Source organism: Phyllobates terribilis, unplaced genomic scaffold (genome assembly GCF_046119375.1).
Source record: "Phyllobates terribilis strain yellow unplaced genomic scaffold, ASM4611937v1 Scaffold_2__4_contigs__length_985480577, whole genome shotgun sequence".
Lineage (NCBI taxonomy): Eukaryota > Metazoa > Chordata > Amphibia > Anura > Dendrobatidae > Phyllobates > Phyllobates terribilis.
Window position 1 is genome coordinate 458,609,292 of NW_027362762.1, and position 25,952 is coordinate 458,635,243.

Consider the following 25,952-nt stretch of genomic DNA (forward strand, 5'->3'; position numbering starts at 1 on the left):
GGAGCCATTGCGCACACAAGCCTCCGCGGTAGACGTTTGTACGTGCTCTGGAAGCCAAGATATAGCGCGGAGCCATTCCTGAGGACCGTATGGTATCATAATTGATATCAAAAGGTCGGTTGCGGCGGCCCGAATCCATGGGAACCCCTGGGGGTATCATGAGACCATCCCAGAAGAAGTTATTGGGTTCCATAGAATTTGGGCTTCTGATCGAAGTTAGACCTGAGGGTGGAGACTGAGCCAGCTGACCTCACCAGCAGTGGGCGGGACGGGGCAGGTAAGATAGCAGGACAGACAAGAGACAAGTCAGTCTTGACCCAAGAGTGGTGTGCTGAACATCTGAGCACCAGCTGAGGCCACCAAGGGGAGGAGCAGTTTGACCATGCGGTGGTAGGCCTCAGCCTGTAACAAAGAACCGTGCCTGCGATCGCAGAATCCTCTCCCTGCGTCACAAGAAAATCAAGAAACCGGTAACTGATATGCTGTGGTGATTCTGTGTGTTGTATTCCATTGTTGTATAGTTTAGCCTGACCTTATACCTGTGTATATTTAGTTGTATATCGTGTATCTAGTGTATTATTATAATCAATTACCTCAAGTAATTGTGGGCCTGCCTTTTATTCTGCATAACGAACGCACGTCCGTGTGAGCTCGGCTCAAGCCAAAACGCTACCCAGGGTTGGTTCCTGACCCGATATAGGCCCCTTCACGGACTGGGCGTATATCTAAAATAGGGACTGGTGGCAGCATACCAACTGGGGATTGGGGAAGGCTGGTAGTGACGGTCGGAGGTTCAGATATATATATTCCTGGCGCGGCCAAGGAAGATATATATACCGCCCTCACTACAGAGGGCCCCGATACCCAGTAGGTTACAGGACAGTCTCCCTGGCGACCGCTTATCCTAGGTGCAGTTCCTTGACTGACCTGAGGCTAAGAGGGCGCTAGCGAGTTGTGCTGTGTAGTGACGTTACGGTTTAGTGACGTTGAAGGGATAACACACTACCGTGTTCCCTGCGCTGGTTGCAGCTACCTGGCACTACTTTCTCTAGGTGCAGTACCTTGACTGACCTGAGAGGTAAGGGGGCGCCAGAGAGCTGCACCCACCGGCCGGCTTTCATCACATTGGTGGCAGAGCGGTGGGATTGCAGAATAATAGTGTTGTGGGACCCCTACTCCCAGGCACTAAAGACTGCCAGTGGTAACTTCCACTGCTGGAGTCTTAAGGTCAGCCCAACGTTAGACGGTCAGGCTAAAAGTATAACAAGGTGTGTGCAAACTCAGGGTTGCAGCGGTGTCGGTTACCAAGATGGCAGACGGCACCAGGAGCAAGACCCTGCAAGAGGCTAATGCTACGGTCCGTGTGGCAGGAGGGGAGGACATTGTTACTCATGGCGAGGAGGAGTCCAGCCCGGGCACCTCAGGGAGCCAGTCCCCAGTATACGGTCCCGCAGTGGGCTGCCCACCACCTACCCAGCCCAGCCTGTCCAGATCACAAGCCCTTTTACAAGCGGCTATGGCAAGTCTCCAGTCTCATGGCGATGCCGTCTACAAAACCCTCCTGGCAGCATCAGAGAAGGCAGCGGAGGAGGAGCGCGAAGCTGCGGAGCGCCGGGAGGCTGCGGAGCGTGCAGAGCGGGCTGCAGAGCGCCGGGAGGCTGCGGAGCGTGAAGCTGCAGAGCGTGCAGAGCGAGCTGCGGAGCGCCAGCACCAACTGGACCTGGCCCAGCGGGGGCTTCCGCTAGAGCAACCAACCCATCAGGAGACCAAGTCGTCCAAAGTCCGAGCTGAGGACTTCCCTCTACTGGAGAAGGATGGGGACCTGGACTCCTTTCTGGTGGCATTTGAACGGACCTGTCTTCAGCACCATCTGGCCCGGGATCAGTGGGCCAGATACCTGACCCCCCGTTTGAGGGGTAAGTCCCTGGATGCCTTGGGGGACTTACCTGCCGGGGAGGTACAGAACTACGACTGCATCAAGCGGGCCCTGATCCGGCAGTACAACCTCACTCCCGAGTCGTACCGCCAGAAGTTCCGGAGCCTGCTGCGTGGCCCCAAGGACACCTGGACCGATCATATGCGGGCGCTGTTGAGAGCCGCAGAGCACTGGACCTCGGGTCTAGCGCTTACTACCCGCCAGGAGGTCCAGGAACTGTTCGTCACGGAGCAGTTCTTGTGGAACTGCCCAGAGGACCTCCGACAGTTCCTCCGTGACCGAAAACCAACAGGGGCTTCTGCTACAGCCGCCCTGGCAGACGAGTATGCCAATAACAGGGCGCCTGAGCTGAAGAAGTCTGCCAGCAGCACCTGGAGAGGGGGTAAGCCCAGTCATGCCCCTGTTTCCCCGGCCCCTAGAACACAAGGGGTGTATCCCCCTGTTGCCCTCTCCAGGCAAGGACCAGACGTAAGACGTTGTCATCTATGCAACAAACCAGGACACTTTAGGGCTGAGTGTCCCCAGCGCCAAAAGACCCCATCCCAGTCCCAGAGAGCGCCCAATGTTTTGTGTGTGGGAGGGGGTGGTGGTAGGTCCCTGGACAACATCCAACCCGTCACCATAGGCCGTTCTGCGGTCATGGGACTGCGGGACACGGGCGCTGAACGAACACTGGTACGGCCTGAGGTGGTGTCCCCCCAGGACTTGGTACCAGGAAAGACTCTTTCCGTCTCCGGGGTTGGAGGCGTGGAGCCGGCACTTCCCGTTGCCATGGTGTATTTGGACTGGGGTGCCGGAAGGGGGATGCGGGAGGTGGGAGTAACGCCAAATATTCCCGCAAATGTTTTATTAGGGACCGACTTGGGGCGTCTAGTATCGCAGTATGTACCCTCTGAACCCCCAAGTTCGGCCCCCCAAGAGTGTATTGATTTGTCTGCTGCTAATGCCAACCATGTTGTATGTAGTGTGTGTCCTGCTGAGGAGGAGGGAGTGAAACCTGAGGGTAACACCTGCACAGACACAACACAAACAGGGTTAGTGAAAGCAGGTGGGGAGTGTGGGGATGCCCGCAGAGGTGCTCAGCCGGCGTGCCGTGACCTCTTGTCCTCCGGTGAGGGAGGGGGCGGGCAGGATTCTGTAGAGGGAAGCTCAGGGATGGAGAGGGGGGCAGCTACCGGCAGTGTAGGGCTCCCAGGGGTATCCAGGCTGCTGAGTATAGGCCCACTGCAGGGGGAGGAACAGGCCATGGGAGGTGGGGGTGTCCCAAGAGAGGAGCCGCCAGGTAAGACCCCAGGGCAGGAGTTCCCCACATCCGAGATGTCCAAAGGCCTAGGAAGCCTGCCTGATCGGGCGGCTTGGTCAGAAACAGAGGGGAAGCAGGCACTACCCACGGTCACAGCGGTCATAGCCGCTGTCACCAGGAGTGGGAGCGCCGGAGCCCAAGGAGCCTTGCAGAGGTCCGACGGCTTCCCCACTTCTGACCAAGTGTCTGCCGGGTCAGACAGCGGCCAGGTGACATGCCCGGAGGGGCTGACGGAGGATGTGGCAGTTTCGTCGATTCTGGCCACATCAAGTCAGGAATTTCAGGCTGCGTTGGAAGCAGACGACAGCCTGAAAGCTCTCAAGGAACAGGCGGCACAGCCTCCCATGGAGTCAGACTGCGAGCGTGTGGTCTGGGACCAGGGACGGCTGTACCGGGTAACGGTCCAGCAGGGTTCACCGGAGGCGTGGCCCAGGGACCGACAGTTAGTGGTACCCTATCCGTTCAGGGCGGAATTGTTGCGGATCGCACACGAGATTCCGATGGCCGGACACCTAGGGATCGCTAAAACCAAGGCCAGGATAGCTCAGCATTTCTACTGGCCTGGGATGGGAGCCGCGGTGGGTGCCTACTGCCGTTCGTGTGACACCTGTCAGAGGGTGGGGAAGGCGGGGCCGCGCCCCAAAGCCCCACTGGTAACTCTGCCAATCATCGAAGAGCCTTTCTCGAGGGTCGCTGTGGATCTTATTGGACCTCTGTCCACTCCCAGCCACTCCGGGAAATGCTTCATACTCACGGTAGTGGACTATGCCACCCGGTACCCGGAAGCGGTAGCTTTGTCGTCCATTCGGGCCGACAAGGTGGCTACCGCCTTACTGGAGATCTTCTCCAGAGTGGGTTTCCCCCAAGAAATGCTCACCGACCGAGGGACCCAGTTCATGTCGCGGCTGGTGGAGTCCCTCTGTAAGCAAATGCAGGTGCAACATCTGGTGGCCAGCCCGTATCACCCACAGACTAATGGCCTGTGTGAGCGGTTCAATGGCACCTTAAAGCAGATGCTTAAGATGTTGGTCGACTCCCACGGGAGAGACTGGGAGCGTTACCTCCCACACCTCCTATTTGCTTACCGGGAGGTTCCGCAGGCCTCAACGGGGTTCTCCCCCTTTGAGCTCCTGTACGGGCGACGGGTACGGGGCCCCCTGGCTCTGGTGAAGGAAGCATGGGAAGGGGATTTGGCCACCCCCGAGGTGTCGGTCATCGAGTATGTCGTGCGCCACCGGGACAGGATGATGGCCTTGGCAAAGCTGGTGCAGGACAATATGGCCCAGGCCCAGGCCGACCAGAAGCGGTGGTACGACCAGAATGCTTGTGAGAGGACCTACCAGGTGGGTCAAAAGGTGTGGGTACTGGTCCCCGTACCACAGAACAAGCTTCAGGCAGCCTGGGAAGGTCCCTACTTCGTGCACCAGAAACTCAATGCCGTCACCTATCTGGTCACCCTGGATCACGCCCGTGGAAGGAGGAAGGCCTTCCACGTGAACATGATGAAGGCTCATCATGAGCGGGAAGCGACTGCCCACCCAGTGTGCAACCTTCCCGAGGAAGGAGAGGTAGAAACCCTCCTGGATCTGCTCACCCAAGCCAAGGCGGGTGGGTCCATCGAGGATGTGGGGGTTGGCCACCAGCTCACGGAGGACCAACGGTCCCAGCTGGGGACCACCCTGCACCCCTTCCGGGGGCTGTTCAGCAGCCTGCCCGGAAGGACTGAGATGGCTGTCCACGACGTGGACACTGGCGATCACCCGCCGATCCGGCGTTCAGCATATCGGGTCTCTTTCGAGGTGCAGGGAAACATGCGCCAAGAGATAGACGAGATGCTGAAGCTGGGGGTGATCCAGGCATCCAGCAGCGCGTGGGCCTCGCCTGTAGTCCTCGTACCAAAGAAGGACCGAACTACACGGTTCTGCGTGGACTACCGGGGGCTCAACGCTGTAACGGCCACCGATGCGTTCCCCATACCACGCATCGATGACCTGCTCGATCGGATGGCCGGGGCTAAGTACCTGACCATCATGGATCTGAGCCGGGGGTACTGGCAGATTCCTCTGACCCCCGCGGCAAGGGAACGCTCTGCCTTTATCACCCCTTTTGGACTGTACGAGTCCACAGTGATGCCATTCGGCATGAAGAATGCCCCTGCCACTTTTCAGCGGATGGTCAATACGCTGCTTGAGGGACTTGAAGGGTACGCGGCTGCGTACTTGGACGATATTGCAGTCTTCAGTCCCACTTGGGAGGATCACCTAGAGCACCTGCGGCAGGTGCTCGGTCGGATCCACCGGGCAGGCTTGACCATCAAGCCGGAAAAGTGCCAGCTGGGCATGAGTGAGGTCCTCTACCTGGGTCACCGGGTAGGCGGGGGGGTTCTGAAGCCAGAACCTGGGAAAGTGGATGCCATCGCATCCTGGCCCACTCCTAGGACCAAAAAGCAGGTGATGTCCTTCTTGGGGACCGCCGGGTACTATAGGAGGTTCGTCCCACACTATAGCACCCTGGCCAAGCCCCTGACGGACCTCACCAAGAAGAAGCTGCCCGTCGCAGTCGACTGGACAGTCGCCTGCGAGACAGCTTTCGGGGCACTCAAAGCCGCCCTAAGTAGCTCCCCTGTACTGCAAGCTGCCGACTTCGACCGGCCGTTTGTGGTACAGACCGACGCCAGTGACTTTGGCCTCGGTGCTGTGCTAAGTCAGGTCAACACGACAGGCCAGGAACATCCTGTCTTGTACCTGAGCAGGAAGCTACTGCCCCGGGAGGTGGCTTACTCCACGGTGGAAAAAGAATGCCTGGCAATTGTATGGGCCCTGCAGCGTCTGCAGCCCTACTTGTACGGGAGCCATTTCACCGTGGAGACGGACCACAACCCCCTCAGCTGGTTACACACGGTCTCTGGGTCGAATGGCAGGTTGCTACGCTGGAGCCTCGCTCTCCAGCAGTACCACTTCTCCATTCGCCACAGAAGAGGCCGTGACCACGGTAACGCTGACGGGTTATCCCGGCAAGGGGAGGGTGCAGAAGGACGCACGGGGGAACACAGGAATGTGCTACCCCCTCGCGCCCTCGTATAGGGGGAGGTGTGATGAACCTGTAGCCGCCATCTTGGTAATGATAAATCATATCCAGGGATGGCCACACTTCAGCAGCCCCCACCCTTGGGACCTTCTGTTAAAACGTCAACTAGATAGTTTCCCCCCATCCAGGCTCCTGTAAGATAAGAAGCCTACTTAACACTTGAATGCTAGGAGCTTCAAAGACTTCGAGAGGAAACACAGCCAGCAGGGGGGGGTGCTTCGTCTATCTGTACCTGACCATTTGTCCCATAGGACTAGTTTCTTTGTCTGTCACAAGCATGGAGGCATAAGATATAGAAACATGAAAAGTACACGCATGTTGCATGGGATGGGCCAATAAAAAAATATCACGGCGTCCCGGAGCCATTGCGCACACAAGCCTCCGCGGTAGACGTTTGTACGTGCTCTGGAAGCCAAGATATAGCGCGGAGCCATTCCTGAGGACCGTATGGTATCATAATTGATATCAAAAGGTCGGTTGCGGCGGCCCGAATCCATGGGAACCCCTGGGGGTATCATGAGACCATCCCAGAAGAAGTTATTGGGTTCCATAGAATTTGGGCTTCTGATCGAAGTTAGACCTGAGGGTGGAGACTGAGCCAGCTGACCTCACCAGCAGTGGGCGGGACGGGGCAGGTAAGATAGCAGGACAGACAAGAGACAAGTCAGTCTTGACCCAAGAGTGGTGTGCTGAACATCTGAGCACCAGCTGAGGCCACCAAGGGGAGGAGCAGTTTGACCATGCGGTGGTAGGCCTCAGCCTGTAACAAAGAACCGTGCCTGCGATCGCAGAATCCTCTCCCTGCGTCACAAGAAAATCAAGAAACCGGTAACTGATATGCTGTGGTGATTCTGTGTGTTGTATTCCATTGTTGTATAGTTTAGCCTGACCTTATACCTGTGTATATTTAGTTGTATATCGTGTATCTAGTGTATTATTATAATCAATTACCTCAAGTAATTGTGGGCCTGCCTTTTATTCTGCATAACGAACGCACGTCCGTGTGAGCTCGGCTCAAGCCAAAACGCTACCCAGGGTTGGTTCCTGACCCGATATAGGCCCCTTCACGGACTGGGCGTATATCTAAAATAGGGACTGGTGGCAGCATACCAACTGGGGATTGGGGAAGGCTGGTAGTGACGGTCGGAGGTTCAGATATATATATTCCTGGCGCGGCCAAGGAAGATATATATACCGCCCTCACTACAGAGGGCCCCGATACCCAGTAGGTTACAGGACAGTCTCCCTGGCGACCGCTTATCCTAGGTGCAGTTCCTTGACTGACCTGAGGCTAAGAGGGCGCTAGCGAGTTGTGCTGTGTAGTGACGTTACGGTTTAGTGACGTTGAAGGGATAACACACTACCGTGTTCCCTGCGCTGGTTGCAGCTACCTGGCACTACTTTCTCTAGGTGCAGTACCTTGACTGACCTGAGAGGTAAGGGGGCGCCAGAGAGCTGCACCCACCGGCCGGCTTTCATCACACCTATGTTACAGAATTTCAAACTATCCATAAAAATCAAATGCTGTACTATGGCTCTGTATGGCATCCAATTATTTATTAGAAATCAGTTGTGTAACTGGTGCGGTATAGAGCCCGCTTTAGTTAAGGTCTTCTGTTTGGATATAGTTGTAATTAATTGCTTAATTAGAATTCCATACAATTGACAATGATCAGAAATGGCAGGACAGCCAGGGAAAATTTACATAGGTTTTTCCTTCATTTTCTATAAGGGCTCTTTAACAGGTCCGTGTTTCCAGTACGTGTGGTGACAGTTTCCACACTTACTGGAGACGAACGCACCACGCGCGCGTGCATTCAATCTATGGGTCTGCGCACATGTCAGTGTGTTTTCACGGACCGTGTGTCCATGTGCTTCACATGCTGCCATGTTCGTTTTTTTGCTTATGCACAGTCTGCAAAAGGGTCTCACCCTGGACACCCGGATGACATCCGTGTGTCATCAGTGTGCCGAGTACCTGCGCCTGGGAATCAGTGCTACAGTTAGCGGTGTTCCCATGCGCCGGGTGCTTAACGCTGGCCTCATCATGGATTCCTGCCGGCACTGCGATCAGCACCAGCAGGGACAATGATGAGGGTAGTAGTAGTATGCTCCCACAGTGTCCGGGGGGGTGTCCCCCGCTGTAATCCTCTCGCCACTGACGCAGGGGAGAATGAGCCGCTCCAGCGACCGGGCCCCGGTGCTGCGCTGAGCTCAGGAGAGGTGTCCTGTCACTCAGTGAGCGCAGCTCCGGAGCGGCTCATTCTTCCCGGCTCCTCATTGTCAGAGGATTACAGCAGGACACTTAGGACAGGTGAGTATATGTTGTGTTTTGTTTTGTGTCTTATTTTTACACAGGGACACCGCAGGAGCAGACTACTACTACTACTACCCTCATCATTGTCCCTTCTGGCACTGATCGCAGCTCCAGCAGGGACCTACGGTGAGGGCGGTGTTCATCACCCGATGCTTGGAAACAGCGCTAACTATACACTGATTCCCAGGCGCCGGTGCGTGTGATCCTGATGCGGCACACTGTTCCAGACGTGTGACACACACGAACACGGATATCTCTGGTACCGTAAATATACGGATGTGTGAAACTGACCTAATTGCCAGATTTTCTTTTATGGCCAAGTCAACACATGACATCTATCTTGCTTCTCCGTTCTACAGCACATTGATAAGGTTTTTAAACACAAAGATCTTCAGCAGCAGCTAGTGGATGCTAAACTGCAGCAGGCCCAAGAAATGCTCAAGGAAGTGGAGGAGCGTCATCAGCGCGAGAAGGACTTTGTAAGTCAAACACCCACGTCTTTTCATTTTCCCGTTTGTGCTGACCATACGAGCTTCCATATTTTCTCTACAACTAGTTTATTACTAAGTCCTGTTGTTTGAAACGTTTTTGCTATTTATCGGAGCCACCTCAAGATATTGCGTTGAATCTACAGTTTGTGCGTTCTATACTTAGTCTGGTACATTCATGAGCTGCTAATAAAACACACTTTTTTGCCCAGTCACTGTTGATTTGCAGCTTCCTTCCCATTATTCTGCATAGCTAGAAAATGGATGGCGAGTGAAGAGTGTCTGTAACTCATGAATATCTCATCCAAAATACAGCATATATCTACATAAGGAACACATAACTGGAATCACTACTTAATGCTGCTTAATGCTTAATCACTACTTAAGAGGCAGCATTAAATAGTGGACAAATTCCCTTTAATCACTTGTAATAAAATGTAACACCTGACTGATTCTTTGCTGTTGTATCCAGCTGTGATAACCATAGTCTCACTTAAGGAGGTAATTTTGCCTGTTCAGCCAAAAACGACTAAATGTGAGGGCTTGTTCACATGCTGCGTTTTTGCCGCAGACAAAAGAAAAAAACTCAGCATTTTACAGTAAGTGCAAAGTAATGAATATTTCTGGGATCTCGTGCATATGCTGCTTTTTTCCTGGCTAGTTTATACCATAAAGTGTTCTGAAATCCCCTCCATTTGGTCAAAACGCTGCTTTGAAGTACGCAGCTCCTGCATGAGCTTCATGCATAGATCAGTGTATAGGCTCAATAGTAAGTCTATGGGACCATACACAGCTCTGAGAGTGAATGAAGAAACCCATAGATTTACTATTGAACCCGTACACCGCTCTGTGCGTGCAGCTAATGCGGGACCCCCACCGATCAGCAACACTATACAGTGCCTGCCAAGTTCGGATCAGGCTTTCCTCTCCTCCTTGGATCCTTCCGATGCTTTTGAACCACCAGCCCTTTCAGCTGAAAAGCGCTGTGACATGCTTTCTAATGACAAGCCCAGTTGTCAGCTAATGGGCTGGCATGCCAAAGCTTCGGTAGGATCCAAGCTGGGGAGAAGAGTGAAGTCTGTGATCCAGTGTGCGTGCTTAGAATGCTGTCACACATTGAAAGGCAGCCCTGTGCAATGATGTGCACTTCTGATATAGGAACCAGAATAGGACTAAATAAGATGTAGCCGATTCTATATGGCAAGAAAGGAATATATGACACACACAGAGATGCGCTCACAGAAGCAGCTCTGGTAATAAGAGTATATTAGGAAGAGTTAGGACATATGAATGGGGGTCAAATAGTAGTGAAAAATCGCTTTAAAGTCTGTCTAGGTCTGTCTCGCTCTCTCCCCTTCCCGTTACAATGTTATTTAATTGTTCATTTTGGTTTTCTTTATATATAGCTTTTGAAGGAAGCGGTGGAATCCCAACGTATGTGTGAGCTGATGAAGCAGCAGGAGACCCACCTCAAGCAGCAGGTAATACATTTTTTTTCTTTCATTGTCATTGAATCTGCACATTTCTCCGTAAAACACACAGCTTGAGTTTTATAGGCTAATAATAATAATTATTATTTTTATATGGTACCAACATATTAAGTAGGGACTTGTACAGACAATAAAGACATTATAAAGTAACGCATACTGTAGTTCAACAGTTACATTAGGAGTGAGGTCCCAGCTTGCAATCTATAAGGAAATAGGGGGACATAATATGTATAAAGGGCTTGCCATGTATAGTCTAGCCATCATTATAATAAATAGGGCGTTTCAAACAAGCTGCATGATCCGGTCATCAGCCAGTATCTGTTGAAATGCAGTTACCAAGTACTGTTGGGTGCATGGAGACGAATAGGAAGGAGCAGATTCTGAGGAAAATTTAGAAAGAGTGAACAGTTAAGAGTTAGATTAGTGAAGTGAGGTGATAGCCCTGTCTAAATAGTTGTGTTTTAAAAGTACTCTTAAAATGTGTGGGCTAGGGGTTAGTCGGATCGTCTGGAGTAGTGCATTCCAGAAAACTGGCGCAGCATGAGAGAAGTCTTGGAGACAGAGGTGCGAGGTTCAGATTATGGAGGATGTTAGTCTTAGATCAGTTTCAAAGTGGCACAAGAGTATGTGTGTGGGTATAAATATGTACATTTTTACAAGCCTATAAATACACTCTATTATCTAGGAGAATGCAAACAACCCAACCGAGGACCACAAGATGGATATGTGGACAATCTAAGACATAATTAATGAAGGGGAGGGAAAGAAAAGCTTTGAAAAAGGAGTCCAAAGTAATTAAGTAGAAAAAAAATATTTTTATTAATTAATTCAGGTATGGACAAGGGTTACAAAAGCAAGTGGATGTTAAAATCAATGTGAAAAGGGGGCACCAAACAGGAGTACAAAGATAGAAGAAAAAACGTGATCATAATTATAGGAGCAGATAAGAAATAAGTTTGGATTGTATTCTGTAGCGAATGGGCAACCAGTGCAGTGACTGGCACAAGGTGGAGGCATCGGTGAAGCGGATGAACAGAAATACGACCCTGGCTGCTCCTTCAGGAATTAGAGACAATCACCTGAGGAACTGATTGAGTATTGATGGATCTGTCCTGTTTTTTCCTTTTTATATGATTGAAGGGAATTTCTGAGCATCTACTGCACAATTAATCATTCCTAATGGTAACATTTGTGACTTATTATCCATATATGACCTGACTATTACTGAGGAAATATCGGGTATCCTAGTCAGACCATGTATGCCTAGAGTAATTGTCGGCCATCGTAGCTCTATCTCATTCTTGTTTTGCCGTTTTATTCAGTTGGCCCTGTATACAGAAAAGTTTGAGGAATTTCAGAACACTCTTTCTAAAAGCAATGAAGTCTTCACAACCTTCAAGCAGGAAATGGAAAAGGTGAATTCTAATCCCTGTTTTAGTTTTTTTTTTTCTATTACAAATGTGTTTGTCCATAATAATGACCCTAACCCTTTCACGACCTCTTTTCCTTTTCCATTTGTTAGGTTTCTCCCCTTTTTCCAAAAGCCATAGCTTTTTTATTTTTCCTTAGGGAAATTGAACCTGTGATGCTTAGATCACTTATTCTATATACAGTAATGCTGCAGTATTTTTGTTGCAGTTTATAGTTACTGTGGCTGGGGTTCATAGGCGTTCTCACATGGCAGCAAGCAGTAGCGGGGGGAAGTGTTGGCAAATGGGAGCTAATGCATGCGTGCACTAGAACCACAGCCATTTAAATGCAGCTGTCAGTGATTGACAGCAGTGTCTAAATAGCTGAACAGCTGTGTAACACAACTGGCCTCTGCTAGTCATGGAGTGGGCTCAGCTGCGACAGTTATTTCAGGGGGTGCGAATGTGTTAATAGCAGTTGCCCAAAGATTTAATTGATATCGACATGACATAAGTAATACTATTTTTTTTCTATACTTTTTTATTTATTTATTTTTTATTTAATATGTTGCAAAACAGAAAACGCAATTGGCTAGGAAAAGTTATGCAATTAAGTGTTTACAAATACAAATCAGCCATATAAATAATACTCTTATATTGTTACAATGGTATTTGTCTTGCAGATGACGAAAAAAATTAAAAAGTTGGAGAAAGAGACAACTATGTACCGGTCCAGATGGGAGAGCAGTAATAAGGCACTGCTTGTTATGGCTGAGGAGGTAAGATTTGTGAACTAACTAGTAATGACAGCTCTAATGTAAATTACTATTATGAAGAGATAAGACTTTCATTTTCTATTATGTGGTTTTCCTTTTTATAATAGAAATGTGATTTTAGGGAATACAATTTAGTTTTACAGCTAGAATGCTGTAATAAAGCATATGAAAGATCAAATCAGTGCTGGGGGGTTGGATGGACTAGGAGGCACGAGGTCAACTTGTCCTGTAGTGATAAACTCCTGTCGCTTAAAACTGCCCAGTAAGTGACACATCACTGGAGTTAAGGTCTTTGCCCCTACATCATGCTGCTGTCAGATTACACAGCAAAAAGCTGCTGACATATTCCCTTTAAATTCCCTTCACTTGGAACCATAACATGTACATCTTAAAGAAATTGGGGTTGTGTGACCGATGCAGATTTTTCTGTGGAATTGCAACACATTTGCAGTTATATCTAGTTTTACGGTATTTAAAATAAATGGGAAGTAAGGTGGAAATATTTGAGTTTGTATTTTGTAACAATTATTATGCCATTAAAGCTTTAAAATCTGACAAATGGCAAAAAATGCCACTCTAGAAAAGCCACTATAAATTATATAGCTATAGTTCACCCATCAGGAATACAAAATTGTGAACATGTCCGAGCTAGACTGAGACTGGTACTTGTCCAGATGTCCTTTTGCTCTTCTTTTACATATATTATTTTTTGTGTAGAGGATAGCTGGAGGGGCAGATGAGATACTTCATGTGTAGCCCTCTTACCACTTTGTGCCTTTATCATTCTGTTTCCCCACTTTACTATTGTTCCATTAAATCCTTCTCCATACCCCCCCCCACCCCACCCCCAATTTAATTGTAATAACTTTTTCCTTCCAGAAAACTCTCCGCGATAAAGAGCAGGAAGCTCTGCAGGCCAAGATCCAAAAATTAGAAAAGCTGTGTCGTGCCTTACAGACAGAGCGTAATGACCTGAACAAAAAGGTGCAGGGTCTCAGCGGACCTCCAGCCCCCTCTACAGAGACCACTCCAGATGATTGTATGAGCTGCGCTGCACCCACCAGCAGTGAAAATGTTGAACTGAACAGCAGTGGTGCATGCGGGCAGGATGCCCTGCCAATCACAGCGCCGTCTCCTATTCCTGCTGCAACTGAATAATAGAGATAGGAGTGAATGCTTCATATGTAATGTCCTCATTCCTTTTATAAAATGGCTTCCACTTTTATACCCGCCTTACACACTCACACTTCTTTTTGCTTTTATGTTATTTTATTTTTTTTCCTTTCCAAATTATCCTGTAAAGCAGTCTGTATATCATACACCAGTGGCCGTCCACTCTCAAGCCACATGCATTCTGCAGGTTGCCCATACACAATGTACTTTTTTTTTTGTTGAGTATTATTCTGTCCTGAATCATTTGAAGGAAAATAATTTAATAAAAATAAGGCATACTATTAGTGTAAAATATCTGCTGGAGCTGGTGTGAAGAATCTCGGCTTGGACTTCTGTTGCTAATCCATAATTGATGCATTTAAATGAGTCCTATCTTAAGTTTGCATCATACATGGAATGTGTGAGAGTCCCTGCTCTAGGTGCTAACTTTAGGATCATCCAGTATATGTGACACCTTGTAGACAATCTCAAAGTTAGCTCAGCCACATTGCCAACCCAAAGAAGGGAGAGGATGTCATATGTTGCAGAGGGACTTTGGAGTTGTCAAGTTGCTCTTTTATTTTACAACCTGCTAGAAAATAAGACATGAAACCAGATTGACACAAATATCACTGCTATGTTTTCATATTATTATTATTTTTTTTATATATATATAATAAACCACCTTGACTTATTTTCCCATTCAACCAGAGCACAGTAAATTTTGTATGTGAAAGTGCTTAGTGAGAAACTAATGGAGAATGCATACTGATCACCTGTGTTTCCCAGATGATGACTAGTAGTTTGAGAGTTTCATTAAATTCTCATTTGCTGTTATGGAAAAAATGTTCATTTAGTGGCATGGTTATCTTGTTTGGTTTATTAGTTTTTCCTCCCAATAATAGCATCTATCACCTATCCACAGTGTAGGTGATAAATGTTCATTGTTGGACCCCACCCCGTGCAGAGACCCTCCACTGATTACTAGAGCCTCCTTTTCCTCCTTGCTGTGGTCAGGATTGTATGGACATTCATTGTTTGTATCAGTCCCATAGTCAAGGAGGGTTTACATTTGCAACACAAACAATCATTCCACCTAATGAACAAAAGTTTTATTTGTTCGAGTGTTGGGCAACCTGTTTCTACTGCAAGATTATAGTGAAATAAGCCTTCCTAGTAATGTTCCTTCACAATGATCTTGCAGTGTTAATGCACATTAACTCTGTCCAATAAGAGAAATAATTGGAGCATCACTGTGCATACCCCATCATTAAATCCCAATAGCCGTAAGGAGGAATAGGGGTTTGGGACCACTTTTTAAGGAGGTTATATGAAATTGGGAAAAGTTGCCTATATTTTTCCTAAAGGATCAGTTGTCACTTTTCTGTTCCACTTTATGCAGCTCAGCCTCGTTCACGTGAAGCGCAAAGTCACACGGCCTACTACAGTACTATCCAACAACACGGCTTATTTGGTTATCTTTCGCTGTTTTTAAACAGCCATGTTACTTTCTTATAGCATGTCTGTGTGGAATACATATCACCTCTATCTTTTTTGTACTTATTGCCACTGTCTATTACTGTCATGGCCAAATATGCTGAGTCTTTGAAGAGCTTTAATTTTGCATCCCTATATTTTTCAGTTTTATCATTGCTGAATGTATGTATCACAACATGCTGCAGTAAGCGGGGCCGTGTCTTCTTGCACATTAAATATATTCTGCTTTTATGCACACACCGGAAGTCTTTCATTGTCACAGTGGGTATGCAATGTAATGGTTGTGGTTCTGACACTCAAGTCCCTACAACGTTATAATTGTTAACAGTGGAAAGATTTTTCATTCTAACAAGTGTGTCATTTTAAAGGCTACTTCATATGTCATATGGATTGTTCCAGAATATTATTGCTATTCATAAATCAGAATGATAACAGATATTTCTCCGGATTCTCTTTGGTCATGCCTTGGAAAGATATCCCATATCAGCAAGAAAAACACATTCTTAAAATCAGTTCTTCTGTGAATGGTGAAACCAGTTTGTGAATGATGTTACAAGGTAAACTGCTGCTACATATCAGGGGTTCTTTAGCTGTCAAATGGGGACCAGTAATAAAAGCCTCCTTGGCCCGGCATTTGTACTGTAATTTTAGAGGCTCTAGTGTGGTGTATCCAGCACTTAGGTACCAAAGAGACTGTCCTACTCTGTGAGTTAGGCAAGCAGGCTGGTCTTCATTGTTATAATGGAAGTAGAGTGTAATATTGAAAATCAATAAATTGTGGCTTTCTATTCCATCAGTTTGTTTCCTTTATCTACAGACTTTCTAGCATACTTCCAAAGGGCACACAAACCTTGCCGACAGTAATACACTTGATTATGTAACGTAATATTCTGTTACACACCTTTTTTTCATGTATGTGTATATTTTATATATATATAAAATTATACACACACACACACACACACACACACACACGTATGTATATAAAAAATCCTAATGTCTGCAACTGAACTTCCGCCTCCACTAATTTATCATGATCGCAACACATGTGCCACGGATGCTACTGTAAAGGGGGACTCTGCTTCCCACACTCGATCGTCCACTCACCAATAGGCAATTGGTGAGAATGATGACAATGGGCTGGCGATGAGCTAAGCCCCCCATAGCCAGTTCGCTCATCTGCACCGCTCACCGTTTTGATAGACCAGCGAGATGCCAGCAACGGGTCATACACTATCACACACGACACCCAGCTTTCCCAAGCACCTCAGGTACCCTATGTATGCCACAGCGCAAGAGGAGTGTGTTACTCCTCAAGCTTTTTCCGCCCACTTCAGGGTTTATGGGTACATTTAGAGCAGCAAGGAATAAACTTATTAAATTTTAGATTAAAATAAATATAGTGCCTAAAAAGTTACAAAATATGATGTAATAAACAAACATGCATAGAAGCAAAAACAATATAACATAAAAGGGATAAAATACAGATACTTCTTACGAATTGGATCCATTAGAGCTTCTGTTGGAGGAGAACGCCGTGTGAAACAGGAACAGATCTGCAATGTTCATTGATTCTTCTGGGGTCTGACACTGATATTCGGTATTGTATTATGTGACGTGTATTTATTAATGTAGTGTCTAGCCAAGTTTTATTTATGCACTACAAAGTGATTTCCAAGTGATTGGTGACATGGCAGATGTCAGGCAGTAGTCTAGTTCTGTGCAGACACGTGCATGTGCCAGCATATCCTCGGATGTGGACATCACTACTTCAGTGAGGCGTTGTAGCAGGTCGTTCAAATCCTGTGGCTGAAGGGCAAATACACAGAGTCATTGGTATAGCCCCACGCAGAGTGTTAGATTTGGCGATTGTGGAGGACAGAGCAACATTGGTGAATCAACCTGAGACAATGTCTCACTAAAACAGTAGCGCCCATATTGGAGGATATGCTGACACGTGTCTGCGCATAGACATCTGCCATGTCACCAATGGAAGTCACTTTAGACATTTGTAGTGCATAGATAAAACTTGAATACTTAATGTGTTATGTAATTATGTTCTCTCGGTTATGAATATCAAGGCTATAATTTTGCACCACCCTTTTTTATTACCTTGTGTGTGTTTATATACCAGGGCTGTGGAGTCGGTAAGCCAAACCTCCAACTCCTCAATTTTCCTGACTACGACTCCACAGCCCGGCCTCACTACTGAGCGTGTACATAAAGTGCAGCACAGATTCATCTCAACTAATAACTTAGATCAGGAACAGAACAGACATTTATAGGACGTTTTATAACTCTCCCAAATTCTTATGAAAAAATATTCAGCACATAGTGCATTGAACTACTGTACCAAATTAATTATATATTTTAGGAGTCTGAGTTGGCCAATTTTACATCAACTCCAAATCCACCAAAATGGACTCCAACTTCACAGCACTGGTGAAAAGTAGTCATTGTGATGTTTAATATTATGATGTGTACCACAATTAACATGGACCAAAGCAAGCTAAGGAAAGAGCTGTCTCAGGAAATTAGAAAGAAAATTATAGACAAGCGTATTAAAGGTAAAGGCTATAAGATCATCTTCAAACAGCTTGAGGTTCCTGTTGCTAAGATTTCACATATTATTCAGAAGTTTAAAGGCAGGCCATCACCCCCAAAATGCATTTTAAATGGGCTCTACAGTGTTTTTACACAGTGTAACAATCCCTGATAAAATAACTTGTAATTAATATGCAAATGAGGAGGCTTCAGTGCACCCTTGGTGTGGCCAAGAGTTTGGTGCATGGTTATACTTCCTCGTTTGCCTATTTGGAGGCAATTCTGAATGACAGTGCTTGCTTCCCAGAGTAAGCATTGTCTGAATGTTGCAAGCATGTGATGCACTTCAGGGTGTATTCGTGTAGAAAGTGGTGGCAGAAGAAAGGAGGCTGGGAGGAGAACGAGCGTGGCCGTGCACACGCTGGCAGCATTCAGATTGTGCTCTCTCTGGGAAGCAAGCACTGTTAATCAGAAGTGGGGAAAGAGCCCCAATATGCAAATTAAGAGGCATAATGGTGCACCATAGTCTCCTCATTAGCATATGGATTAAAAGTTATTTTCTCAGTCACTGTACCAGTAACAGGTACAATGCTAGTATGGTTGTTATAGGGGTTAAGTCCTCTACAGCACTGTATATCCCATTTAAAATGCATTTTGTGGATGACAGACTTACTGTAAGGTCTATAGGACTGTAGCCAATGTCCCTTGAAGTGGCCGCAAGAGGAAAATTGATAAATTGAAAAGCCCAGAACAACTTCCAAAGAGATTAGAGGTGGTCTCGAAGGACAAGGTACATCAGTATCAGGTCGTACCATCTGTCACTGTCTCGGCGAAAGAGAACTTTGTGGAAGATGACCGAGGAGGAAACCACTGTTGAAAGTAAACTCGCTTCAGGGTTTCCAACGCCGGAAGCGGTTAAATAAGTGACATAAGACGGAATATGTATATAGATAGCATTGTCTTTTTGACATTTCTATGCGTCACATTCATTTTATGGGGTGCTTTTATTGTGCTTTTTCCACCCAGAATCCACCTGAAAAATACACCATGTTCACATAGCCTGAAGGAGTTTTCCAGGTTTCAACTCCTGATGGTCTATCCTTGGGATAGTACACTTACTTAACCCTTTATTGCACGCTTTGCAAGTATCAAGTTTGAAAATGTTTCACGCTAATCAGTAAAGTAATAAGGTCTATGTAATGATATAAATGCTGTTATGTATTACAGTTTAATTTATTTTCCCCAGATGGCAGCATTTAAAAATCACAGTGTTGCTTATAAAGTAGTTTGCACTGTGCACAAACTGTAAAACTGGTATGTTGCCTGGAGTTCAGTGTGTGCAATTTTGGGTTAAAATACCTTTTTTTTTGTAAAAAGAACGATCGTTCAAAAATAAGCAGATGATGGATCTTTCAATGCTCAAATCATCATTATAATGGGAATGAAATAGTGCTCTTCCCAGGAACTCCTCCAATAGGAAAAATGTATAGACGCAAGTAAGGATCAAGTCCAATGCATACTAATAGGAACACCTAGTGAAAGGAAAACAAAAGCATAGCTAACATACTGCATATTTAATGTTCTAGCACTAGATGTTAACTCTTTAAGGGAAACCCTGGAAAACACTAATGATTAATATACTGCAGGTAAAAATATTTGCATCATTTTACATGATATTTCAAGCTCTGCCTTCAACAAGCACAAAGGGGGATGGTGCACCTTTTGGTAATAAAATGTTTCAATATAATTAGGGCTTCAGGATATGCCTAAAACACTGGCTACTTTCATGGAAAAGAGGTGTTGTCACTGTCTACTTTTAAATGAATAAGATTTATGGCTATTTTGTCAGAGCACTTCTTTGTCGTGGATTCATCATTTCCAAGGTAAGTAACTGTAAGGGCTTGCTCACACTAGTGTATAAAAATTAGCTCCGATGTTGCTCCTGAAAAGTTGGACGAGTGAAATCCGTATGGTTCAACTTATGTCATGAGAGTGCTATGTGAGCGTGGGATTTTTTCCTCCCCTAGCTTTCATATGACATCCGTATGCAATGCGTTTTTAACATCATCTTTTACATACTGTAATTCTATGTAATTTAAAGCTAGTTTACAAACTAATAAATCAATCTTATATAGATAGATAGAATATATAGATATCCTATAGACATGTAATTTCTGGCGAAGTGCCAGAATTGGCGCATTTAATAATAATAATAATTTTTATTTATATAGCGCCAACATATTCCGCAGCACTTTACAATTAAGCGGGGACATGTACAAACAATAAATTCAATACAACGTGAGACAGTTTAACAGTTACATCAGGAGTGAGGTCCCTGCTCGCAAGTTTACAATCTACATGGAAATGGGGGGACACAATAGGTGGAAAGTGCTTGTTATTTCAGGTCTGGCAATTATAATAAGTCGGGATTATCATATAAAGCTGTATGATCCGGTCATCAGCCTGTATGTTAAAGTGCAATACTCAATTACCGAGTGCAGTTATCGAGTGCATGGAGGGTGTAGAAACAGATGAACAGTAGGGTGCAGATTCTGAATAGTATTTAGGAGGGAACAGGGGAAAGTTAGTTTACTGAGTAGTTGAGGTGGTAGGCTTGTTTAAAGAGATGGGTTTTTAAAGCGCGCTTGAAGACATCGGGGCTAGGCATCAATCGGATCGTCTGGGGTAGAGCATTCCAGAGAACTGGTGCAGCACGAGAGAAGTCTTGGAGACGGAGGTGTGAGGTTCGGATTATGGGGGATGTTAGCCTTAGGTCATTTGTGGAACGGAGGGCACGTGTAGGACGATAGACTGAGATGAGAGAGGAGATATAAGGTGGTGCAGAACTGTAGAGAGCTTTGTGGGTGAGAGCAATGAGTTTATATTGGACCCTGTAGTGAATGGGTAACCAGTGTAATGACTGGCACAAGGTGGAGGCATCGGTGAAGCGGCTGGACATAAATACGACCCTGGCTGCCGCATTCAGGACAGATTGGAGAGGGGAAATTTTGGTAAGAGGGAGACTGATCAGAAGAGAGTTGCAGTAGTCCAGACGAGAGTGAATAAGAGCGACAGTAAGAGTTTTAGCAGTTTCCAAAGTGAGAAAAGGTCGGATTCTGGAGATGTTTTTAAGATGCAGGTGACAAGAGCGAGTGAGTGATCGGATATAGGGAGTAAAGGAAAGGTTAGTGTCGAATATGACCCCAAGGCAGCGGGCGTGCTGCTTGGAAGTTATGGTTGACCCCTCCAAGGTAATTTCGATATTAGGTAGAGTTAGGTTACTAGAGGGGGGAAACACAAGAAGTTCAGTTTTGGAGAGATTCAATTTGAGATAGAGGGAGGACATGATGCTAGACACAGCAGATAAACAATCCTTGGTGTTTTGTATTAGGGTAGGGGTGATGTCAGGGGAAGAAGTGTATAGTTGGGTGTCGTCAGCATAGAGATGATACTGGAACCCAAATCTGCTGATTGTTTGTCCAATAGGGGCAGTGTATAGAGAGAAGAGGAGGGGGCCTAGGACTGAGCCCTGAGGAACCCCGATAGTAAGGGGATGAGGAGGGGAAGAGGAGCCGGCAAAAGATACAGTGAAGGAGCGGTCAGAGAGGTAGGAGGAGAACCAGGAGAGAACGGTTTCCTTGAGGCCTATAGAGCGGAGCATAGTGAGGAGGAGCTGGTGATCCACAGTGTCAAATGCTGCAGAGAGATCCAGGAGAATCAGCAGGGAGCAGTGACCTTTGGATTTGGCTGTTAGTAGATCGTTAAGAGACTTTAGTGAGGGCAGTTTCAGTGGAGTGTAAGGAGCGGAAACCAGATTGTAGAGGGTTGAGGAGAGAGTTATCTGAGAGATAGCGGATTAGACGGGAGTGGACCAAGCATTCCAGGAGTTTAGAGATGAAGGGAAGATTAGAGACAGGTCTATAGTTAGCAGTGCAGTTCTGGTCCAGGGATGGCTTTTTAAGTAAAGGGGTTATGATGGCATGTTTAAATGAGGAGGGAAAGATACCTGACGAAAGAGAGAGGTTAAATATTTTAGTCAGGTGAGTGGTGACCACCGGTGAGAGGGACTGCAGGAGATGTGAAGGAATGGGGTCACTGTTGCAGGTTGTAGGCCGAGAAGAAGCGAGGAGCTGGGTAACCTCTTCTTCTGTGACAGGCTCAAAGATGGCTAGTGAGCTTGAAGTGCAGTAGGGAAGGGGATCCAGGCACTGAGGAGATTGGGCTGAGATGTCCTGATGGATGTGGTTGATTTTTTCCAAGAAATAAGTGGCCAGATCCTCACTTCTGAGGTTGGTGGTGGGGGCCTGTGCTTTAGGTTTCAGGAGGGAGTTTAAGGTTTCGAAAAGTCGTTTTGGGTTGTTGGACATTGAAGTGATGAGGGTGGTGAAGTAGGATTGTTTGGCCAGATGAAGGGCAGAGTTATAGGTTTTGAGCATGAATTTATAGTGGATGAAGTCCTCTGCTAAAAGAGATTTTCTCCACTGACGCTCAGCACACCTCGAGCAACGTTGAAGAAAGCGTGTTTGCATCGTGTGCCAGGGCTGCCGTTGTCTGTGTCGGATCTTTCTGCGAGTAGAAGGAGCTGCTTCATCTAGGGCGCTCTTCAGTGTATTATTGTAGTGTGACAATGCTAGGTCTGGACAGGAGAAGGAGGAGATGGGGGCTAAAGATGTGTGGAGATTGTCCATAAGCTGCTGGGTATTAATGGTACGTGTATTCCTATAAGTGTGGTAAGTGGGGGTGTCCCGGGTGAGGAGACAATTCTTAACAGAGAAGGAGAGAAGGTTGTGGTCCGAGAGTGGGAGAGGGGCGTTGGTAAATTCATCCAGCAAGCAGAGACTGGAAAAAAACAGGTCCAGAGTGTTCCCGTCTTCATGGGTAGGAGAATTCGTAAACTGTGAGAGACGATGTGCCAATTCTGGAGAGGCTGCAGCCTTGTATTTTTAGGCTGAGAAGGGCCCAATGACCAGCAACCTTTCCAGCCTGATAACATAAGCTCACAGCTGTCTGCTTTACCTTGGCTGGTTATTAAAAGTAGGGGGACCCCACGTCATTTTTTTTTTTTATTATTTAATAGGTTAAATAATAATGAAAGGCACTAAAGGGTGCAATTTTATATGTAGGGGGTTTGTGAAATTATATATCTACAGGAGCTGAGTGATTTATTGTGAAACTACATTTATTGTCAACATAGTACAAAAAAAAGTTGTACATCTCAAGATAAACACAATATACCTGCAACCAGGTCAAAAGTAACCAGTTGCTTTTATTTTATTCCCTCTGCTCTGCTCAGTCTTCTGTTGCTTTTATTTTTCTAATCCATCATACGGTTCCAGAGATATGGGCCTTTATATTTCATGTTAATTTTTATGGTCTTTACTAAAGGGGCAGTGCTCACTGAGTAATAACGCAGAGCAACCTAAAGTCACAACCCCAGAGAATCCTATGAGCAGCACCCCTTGCTAAAAAACATAAAAATTAACACTAAATAAAAAGGTTAGTACCTATGATATGGAATTAAAAAATAAAAAGCAGAATACTCAGGGGAGAAGCGCAAATGAAATAAGATTGACTTTCTGGACACTTTTGACCTGGTGACAGGTCTTCTTTAAGCCTATTTTTTTTTTTCTCCAGCATTGTAAATGAGATTTTTAGATAAACTGTTGAGAATATCCACTTCTTAAATAGAACTGTGCTGCGGATCTGAAATCCGTAGAAAGTAGTGATGAGCACAAGTGCTCGTTACTCGAGTTTTCCTAGGGTGCTCGGGTATGCACTGAGTAGCGCGGGTGCTCGAGTGACATGTTCGAGTCCCGCATGTTTTGCGGCTGTTAGATAGCCACAAAACATGCGGAGATTGCCCTTGTTTGTCAGGCAATCCCCGCTTGTTTTGTGGCTGTCTAACAGCCGAGAAACATGCAGCCGCAGGGACTCGAACATGTCACTTGAGCACCCGCGCTACTGCATACCCGGGCACCCCAGACAAACTCGAGTAATGAGCATTTGCGCTCATCACTAGTAGTAAGTCAATTTATGCTGAGGATGTTACCACGGATTTCACCCTTTCCATTGCACCACTTTCATGAAGATATCCACAGTTGGAATCTCCCATTGGAAGATAATTGAAACACTTAAAGGGGTTATCAAATAACAAATTTATTTAAACAAATGTGTTGTGGACATGATTTTGTGGCACTTTTGAATATATAAATATTACAGGTTCTCCTCCTGTACTTGTTAGAACAGTCTTCCTCACAGAAACACTTCTGTTCTCAAAATGGCTGCTGGTAGAGGAACATGTAATCATCAGCCTCCTCCAACTGAGAAACCACTTTCCTATATGCAGTGTTTTTCAGATGAATAAGGCTGATGGATAGATTTAGTCTCATGCCCCTTTGTAAATTGCCATTTTGTAAACAGGAAAGCTGTGTAATTTGTGAGTAAGTGCAGGATGAGAGCCTGTAATATTTATATATATGTTTGGACTGGCCCACTGGGGAACAGGTGAATCCTCCGGTGGGCCCCCACCTCTGTATATGAGCAATAATTGGCACAATACACTTAAATCACTGTGTACAGACAAATGCAACATCTCATCATTCATTTAGCATACTAGCCAGTTTATTATTATATAGAAGCAGAGGTAAAATTGTGAATAAAGGTCAAGTAATATTTGCATGTAGATGAACAGTGGGCCCCCAGAGTCAATGTTACTGGTGGGTCGTTAGCAGTCCAGTCGGCCACTGCTTATACATTAGTAAGTGCCACAAAATCATTCATCCAACACAATTGTTGAAATAAAGATAAGGTGGACGACCCTTATAGGAAACTGAACGTGATCCAGCAGTCTCAGAAAATAAAATCCAGCATTTATCTCACACATAGGAAAGCATAGAGCTTGAGTGGAATAATAGAGCTTGAGTGGAATAAACGCTGGATTCCAGATTCTCTTCAATTCCTTTAATGGGAACTGGCCTGAGGTCAACCGTACTGGTTGTTTTTCCCTTTTGTGTCCAGCTGTAAAGGGCTGCAGAGGAATGTATGTGGTGGGACATAAATATAGACCCCTATTCTTGTACACTGGTCCATGGCATAGAGTGGAACGCTGCAGCATAAAGTCGCCTCACCCTGTGTGCTGGTTATAAGGATCCTATTTGTACTGGATTAGATGTAAGATCTGTGAAGAGGAGGCATATTGTATCTGTGAACGAGGCGTTACCACAGGGATGCCCAGCAGTGTGAGGGGGATGTGGAGGATAGAAGAAGAGGAGGGAGCTTTGTGAGGGTTCACAGGCTGGGGACATTAGAGGAGGAGACACAGCAGTGTGGTGGTACTGGATAATGGAGGCGTGATTAGTACACAAAGTACATAGGGATCAGTGTGAGGAGAAGAGATCATCCGTCTTCAGCTAACTTCCTCCAGCTCAGCTTTGGTCACTGCCAGGTAATGGCCACTCTCACTTCTCTGGGTCGCTTTGGGATGTGAGGAGAACATTGGGCTTCCTTTTATCACAATAGGATTATTGACACCTCCTATATTCTCCCGTCATGTCTTCTTTCTGCTTGTTGTGTTCTGTCATGGATCCCTAAACCATCTGCTCCTTGTTGTGTTATGTACAACCACTCCCTGCATGCTGCCTGCCCTATGTGCTGGTGTACACGGTTCTCTCATCACCGTATAGTCTTACCGTAACGGCATAGTCATCACTAATATACCTTCTGATGTGTCTACAGTATAGAGTTTGTTATGTTTTCTGTAATATCCGCATCTTTCGGTTACATGTAACCACTTGGCAAACTTACAGTCAGGAACTCTGGGTTTCTACGAATCAATAATGTTACCGAGGACGATTCAGGATGAAAACTGTAATTAACGTAAGTGATTCCTGAGACATAATTCAAAGCCATAGCTAAGGTATACCTCAACTGTGCAATTACTCGGGTTCTTTGTCT

The 25,952-nt window shown here is 46.2% G+C and overlaps 2 protein-coding genes across 2 annotated transcripts in view; both read left to right on the plus strand.

Moving 5' to 3' along the window:
- TXLNA (taxilin alpha) overlaps positions 1 to 14,260 on the plus strand; it is a 30,775-nt gene extending 16,515 nt beyond the window's left edge. The window contains exons 6-10 of the mRNA XM_073665704.1: positions 9,003 to 9,122; positions 10,538 to 10,612; positions 11,944 to 12,036; positions 12,714 to 12,809; positions 13,686 to 14,260. Of these exons, the coding sequence (XP_073521805.1) occupies positions 9,003 to 9,122; positions 10,538 to 10,612; positions 11,944 to 12,036; positions 12,714 to 12,809; positions 13,686 to 13,964 (663 nt within the window). The 3' untranslated portion in view covers positions 13,965 to 14,260. The remainder of the gene's footprint in view (positions 1 to 9,002; positions 9,123 to 10,537; positions 10,613 to 11,943; positions 12,037 to 12,713; positions 12,810 to 13,685) is intronic.
- A 10,977-nt stretch (positions 14,261 to 25,237) lies between these two features.
- The window catches only part of CCDC28B (coiled-coil domain containing 28B), a 72,310-nt gene continuing 71,595 nt past the window's right edge, over positions 25,238 to 25,952 (plus strand). The window contains exon 1 of the mRNA XM_073670578.1: positions 25,238 to 25,443. The gene's annotated coding sequence lies outside the window, so the exon portion shown is untranslated. The remainder of the gene's footprint in view (positions 25,444 to 25,952) is intronic.